The sequence below is a fragment of the Taurulus bubalis genome, assembly GCF_910589615.1.
Source record: "Taurulus bubalis genome assembly, chromosome: 17".
Taxonomy (NCBI): Eukaryota; Metazoa; Chordata; class Actinopteri; order Perciformes; family Cottidae; genus Taurulus; species Taurulus bubalis.
The window spans coordinates 16,055,053-16,061,579 of NC_136605.1; the positions used below are offsets into that span (position 1 = coordinate 16,055,053).

The 6,527-nt window shown below is 40.6% G+C and overlaps 1 protein-coding gene across 1 annotated transcript; it reads right to left on the bottom strand.

The window, feature by feature from the left end:
* Positions 1-641: 641 nt before the first annotated feature.
* lgals2a (lectin, galactoside-binding, soluble, 2a) lies at positions 642-4,370 on the bottom strand. Its single transcript, XM_079233240.1, has 4 exons — positions 4,297-4,370; positions 1,989-2,068; positions 1,421-1,592; positions 642-1,279 (listed from the first exon to the last, which is right to left on the bottom strand). The coding sequence occupies exons 1-4, from the start codon at positions 4,303-4,305 to the stop codon at positions 1,133-1,135; spliced, it is 408 nt and encodes a 135-aa protein (XP_079089366.1). The 5' UTR covers positions 4,306-4,370; the 3' UTR covers positions 642-1,132.
* Between the last annotated feature and the right edge of the window lie 2,157 nt (positions 4,371-6,527).

Here is a 6,527-nt window from a genome sequence, read left to right on the forward strand (position 1 = left end):
CTGTGAATTCCACTATAATATGAAATGATTTGTCACTTCAATAGTGTAACTTGAAACATTTTTCACAACATTTTCCAGTATATTGCATTAATATAGCAATGGTGCCATCTACTGGCTAACATGGCTAACTATGTTTTTTTTTAATATTTATTTTTATTTATTTGACTTTTGTGAGGTACCGGTACATAAAAAAACAACTCTTTTTTATTATTAGATTAGGCCTTGCTGAATTATTGAGGTTTTCCAGCCAAACTGTGATGAATTTGGGTTTATTGCTTGAGATGTTTTGATCACCGTGAACATCTGCCGGTCAAAGGAATTCAGAGCAGGGAAACCGTGAGACAAACAGCTCCAGTATAGAGTCTATACTGATGAAGGCTGCTGTTTGGATAGGAGGTGGGATGTGGTCTCAATCAATGCTGATACTAATTATGAATCTAAAACATGATATTCTTCATGTGAATGGTGAGTAATTGTTGTGCATCAGTTCATAGTCAGTTGATGCAAAGGTTTCACTACAGTGATCTTAAATGAGGGCACCAATGTCTGTGTTTCACAGAGTATTTTTGTTGGGCAAAGAAGGGGCTCGTTGAGAGATAATGTGCTTGTTTCACAAGTTTAAGGAGTCACACCAGTCCATGTTCATCAAGGCCATATTTTAATACATGTAGTAAAGGCAAGAATTACACTCAGTTATGAATCTGGAATGTCTGGGAGGGAAAACAATAAAGCATGCTGAATTTCAAAGCACCTTTAAAGAACAGTGGATCACATCTTAAGTAGAATTTCTTAACTAAACACGACCAAGTAACAGTCAGATAACATGGGTTATTTATGTTGAGCTTTGTCAAGTGTGCAGGAGGAACAGTTACAATGTTTACTGTGTGTGTTTCTTTGTGTACACGGGAGTATCACGACTTTGTACATGTCTGTCTTATCTGTCCACTATTGGTCTGCACATGTCAACAAGCTAAGTTCTTGCGTAATACATTGTATGATAAGCAACTAAGGCACGACTGAAACCACATGACACGTGAGACCTTAAAAGTTGGGGCTATACGACCTGATGCTAAACTAATTGAAAAAAAGAAAAACATGAATTCCAATCCAAAGTTCCAGGGAGGGTGGAGGTTTACTTGATCTCAAAGGCCGTGACGCGAACCTCTCCGTCGAAGCTGATGTAGGAATACTTCTCTAAACCCATGCGGTTGGGGAAGTGGATGATAGAGCCGTCCGATAAAGTCACCTGGAACTCTGCCGCGGTGAAAGTGATGACAATCTAGATGGTGGGACGTGAGCAAGAGACAGGGTGAGAAAGAGAAAGAACCATTTAATGATTTTTTTTAAAGATGCCAGAGCAAATACAGCTTTACTTGCCGTCATTGTGCAATCTACTTAATCACACACACACAGCTCTCACCTTGAACTGCTCTCCCTGGCGGAAAGGAAAGCCTCCCTCGCGGTACTCCTCGCACCAGCTGCCACCCTGGAAAGAGTTGCAGACCACGGCGTTCTCGTCTCCATGGGCGTTGAAACGAGGGTTGATGTGCATCGTGATGTCCTTCTCATTGGGGCCAATGTTCAGAGCAAAGCTGTGGCACAAAGAAACAAAAAAGGTGTAATACTTTTTTTTAAATGGCTGCTTATATTTAGAATATGAAAGAGGACACAGAGTGCACAAACTATTGGGACGACCTCAGCAGTTACGTGGGTGCTTTTTTTTTTCATCTGCTAACTATTATCTTCATCAAGCCCACATTGAGGGGAAGTTTATAGGTACTCTGATTGCAACCGATTACAGATTCCACCTCCAGCTCTGTTTGTGAGTACATACAGAAAAGACTGGCCCTCGTGCTGAGTTCAGAAAGTAGAAGAAGAAGAAGTAGAAGAAGGAAGAAGGAAGAAGGAAGAAAGAAGAAGAAGAAGAAGAAGAAGAAGAAGAAGAAGAAGTGTCGTTGGCCTCAGCCACTTCTGCCTCGACTACTTACTTTGTAGCATCAGGCATAGGGACTCCAACAAGGGTCAGGGTCTGCCCGACCTTGAAGGACATATTCTTTATGATCATACCCTGTGCAAAAAAAACAGGGTGAGGATACTCAGACATTACGTTATTGTGTGGAACTACTGGATTTCTATACATCCAATTATCATTGCAGCTGCAGGCAATAAGCAGCACCGGCAGAAGCTACAGCCAAGTCTCCAATCCTCACTTCGTCCTTAGAAAAAACACAACATGTGTTTTCAATTATACTCCCATCAGCCAACTTGTAAAAGATCCCAGCTCTTTCCTGTCCTACTGTTGCCATGGACTTTTTCCTCTATACACAGATGTTTGGCAGAGGCTAAAAATGTTGAAAAATGATAGGGGGCGACCGTTAAACTGAGTAATATTTTCCTACGTGCAATATGGAAAAAGGCTGAGCACAGCAGAAAACCTCAGCTCGGTTGCTGCTGTGCATGTGGCAGGGGAATACTGTGTGGAAATTACACTTGAGCAATCTATTATCTGGTGACGAAACACAGAGCACTACTGTTTAACATTTTGTCACTTTAACAAACTATGTATTTGGGGAACTGTTAACTGTCGCTAGGGCAACAGGTACAAATACAGCAGCCCTTTGTGGGTTTACATTTTTCATCAATATTAAAGAAGAAGTTTCTGAGAGATTGGATGAAATAATTCTGAGCAGAGCAGAAAGAGCCTGAAGCTCTTAGCGTTTCACAATCATGTATCTTCTGGTCCCAAACAGTGACAAATAACAGAAAATTATTTGAGCCCAATATAAAACCATTTTTAATTGTGATTTTTACTAGATAGAATCGCAATTCACCACCTGGACCTTAGCCAACAGGGGACAGTAAGAATGTTAACAACTTGTTTGACTCATACGCACTGCAGCTGTTGGAAGAAAAGTAATCCTTGCTAATCTAAACAGAGTTAAATACAGTGAACAAGAAACCAAACATTCCCACCAAAAGCAACTTTAAAGGCAGTTTATTTAGTTGATAAATTTCAGGGTCAGTCAGAATGATTAATGCGGTTCTGGCAGACAAACTTGCAAAGGAATTGGAAGCGGAGTGGCATTGTTTCCCAATGACTTTTAGGGATATTGTTAACCTGAACACCACTTTAAATAATCCGTGGTCTGGTGGATATATGTTGCTGCCGGTTTGTTGGTTCTGGCAGAACTTGAGAGAATATATCTGTAAAACCAAAAACTCTGATTGAATGATCAAGCATAGAATGAAATGAAAAGGAATATGGAGGGATAGAATGACATGGGTTCGACATTCTTTCCATGTTGGAGTCCAACTGTTAAGTGTGTGTGTGACACATGGCACTGGGGCTTGAGCTGTGTGGGGCTGAGCAGAAGCTGGCAGTCGGCCTGCATCCCTCCCATCACCGCTATCTAAAGGAATCTCAATGTGGCTCTGTATGAGAGATGCCAATTCCTTAAACTTCTCACTGACAGAATCTAACTACCAACTAGAAACACAACTAAGAATGTAAAAAAATCCATCCAGAAATAAAACCATTATGAATGATTTAACTTTAACTGTAATACAAATATGAAATAGACCTTTTCAGTGTAAGAGACACTCCCTGATAGAATCACATGAAGAAAAAAAGCTGCCTTTTTCACTCCAAGGGGTAAACTTGAGAATTACAGAGTGGCAGCATCTATTCTTGACTCTACACGATGACTTTATTTCATTATATCCTTTAATGGGATTTAAACCCGCTGCCCCCGCGTCGCAGTGCCCTTTCCAATCACGTTTATCCCTGTAACCAGAAAAATGCCAGAATGATACAGGGCCTTATTGTAATCTACTGAGTTCATGACTCCAAAGAGACCAGAATGCATTTCTGGCCGTGGTCAGCAGAGACAGAGATGATTGGACTGAAATGGACAAATGTTAGAAAGCGTTTCTATTCCAGTGTTATACACGTACTGCCATACACGTACACCGACCTAAAAAGCTGGCTTATTTTCAATGCATTAGCTGCTTACATTAGGTGACTAATGTGCATGCATGTGTGCTCTGCCGAGAATACTTTGACCATAAAAGGCAATCTAAGAAGCCCAGACCTCTTAAAAGAAAAAAGAAAAGAAAATGATGGTTCAGTTAAAGCAGAGTTCAGCTGGTTCAGATTTATTGACCTATGAGGTGAGCTCAGGCAGCTCTCAGGGCCACTTTTAAAATAGGAAATGACAGCGCTCGTCTATCTGAGACATAAGATGATCAGAACAGAGGAAAAGCAGTGCACATTAATAGTTTTAAAATGTTACTTACTTTACTCATCTTTGCTGATGTAGTCACTCAAGTCGGGTTGAGAAAAAGTGAGAGTTGCTGGGCCCTGAGTCACTGCACCCTCTCAGGATATATACAGTGTGGGCGGTTCCTTCAACCTGAGTGACATTTCAAGCAGCGAATACAATCAGCCCACCAGAGAACACCGACCAAGGACGTCAAAGTGTTGTTAAAGTCTGCAAATAACTATTGTAGTGCTTAACAAGTGATTGCAGACCTTGGTGAAGTGAGGGTAATTAGGGATTTGTTGACATCAGACTGTTACTTTGTAACCTGGTGGTGTGGAGTCTGACTGTGAGGGGGCAACGAGAGTGACAGACAAAAATAGAAATGTATGTGTTGCTAGGGAGACGACAAAATATTTGGCACAGCCAATAGCCTTAATGTGCACTGACTGTATATAGCTTACAGTAGGATCAAATGAAAGCATTTGAGAGCAGTATGTCTACTGCATAACTCAGCTTCAGTGTCGAGTGAAAGATTCCAAAGTGACACACACACACACACACGCACACACGCACACACACACACACACACACACACACACACACACACATATTATGTATGTGGTTGCAGTTGCAGTTGACCTGCTGATTACTGACTTCACTACATTATGCTCACTGACAAACAAGCTCACTCTCACCGTTACTCAGCAAACATCCACCGGATAGTACAGCTTAAAAGTCACTTTTTGCATTAGGAGTTCAATGAGGCACACACATGTTATTTTGTGTCTTGCCCCAAGACCAAGTCTTAAGACAGTCAGCAGATCTAATCACAAAGAGACCTTTCACATAAACAGAGGAAGACCACACACACACACACACACACACACACACACACACACACACAAACACACACACACACACACACACACACACACACACACACACACACACACACACACACACACACACACACATACACACACACACACACACACACTTGTATGACAATCATTGTCTTTATTGCGGTATATAGCAATATGCAGAGATGGGCAAAAATAAAAAAAAAAATATTTTGTTACAAAATGCCCCCCAAATACATGTATTAAAATAAAAGACAAAATACTGGTGCAGAAAAATGTAACATAATACAATGCATGTATTTTGTATTTAAAATATAGGAAATACTTTTTTCTGGATTTTCCATTTTCTCACAATTTGGTATAACAGAGCATTCAGGTTTGGGCTATATAATGTACAGAAAGCTCTGGTGAACCCCACGAAAGGAAGAACAGTCACAGACTGTCAGAATGTTTTTTTAACAAATGGATATCTACTGTGAACTATATTATCTGCCAGTAATTGATATGGCATTATGACATTCACATGAGACGCTCTCCTCCGGTACCGGTGAGCATCCAGGGACTGGATATTGAGATTGTGAAGTCTTACAATTGTGAATTGCGAGATTGTGAAGTCTTACAAGTACCTGGGTGTTCACTTGAACAATAAACTGGACTGGTCCGACCACGCACACGCACTTTATAAAAAGGGACAGAGCAGACTCTTTCTGCTGAGGAGACTGAGGAGGATGATGACGAAGCTCTCGTCCATGTTAAACCACGCCTCCCACCCCATGCAAGACACTCTGGCAGCGCTGCACAGCTCCTTCAGTCACCGGCTGATTCATCCCCAGTGTCTGAGGGAGAGGTACCGAAAGTCCTTTCTCCCCGCTGCGGTCAGGCTGCACAACACCATGAACCATGAACACTTATCACTTTTGGACACGTTATTCACTGTGGACACTTTAATTGTACTCAGATGGTGCAATATAAATACGTTTAAGTATTTTTTTAAAGTTTTTTTGTTTTGTTTTGTTTATATATATACTCTTATTCCATCTGTATATTTAATTGGAAATTGCATTCTTCTTACTGTTTTACTACTGTTTATTGTTATTTTATTTATATTACTTTTTTACTATGTGTCTCTATTGTATGCAAGGCTGCTGTAATCCCGCAATTTCCCCACTAAAGGGACTAATAAAGGACTATCTTATCTCATCTTATTTTACATTAAGAAGATACAGCATAACTTGGAATACAATGCAAGATTAGATGGTCAGACGTCTCTTAAAAGGTTATCATGAACATACAAGCTCCCAACTCCCTCTTCCTATAGCTAGCTATTCGACTGATAAGTTAACTTGCTAAACACTGGCTATTTACTAGCCTAGACAGCATGCTAGCGTCATTAGCATGTTAGCAT

What these genes read in the sequence shown, in the direction of transcription:
- lgals2a (XM_079233240.1), bottom strand. An exon ending in CCTATGCCTGATGCTACAAA is followed by an intron (nt 1,593 to 1,988) that starts GTAAGTAGTCGA and finishes TTTGTGCCACAG; the next exon opens with CTTTGCTCTGAACATTGGCC. An exon ending in GCCAGGGAGAGCAGTTCAAG is followed by an intron (nt 1,280 to 1,420) that starts GTGAGAGCTGTG and finishes CCCACCATCTAG; the next exon opens with ATTGTCATCACTTTCACCGC.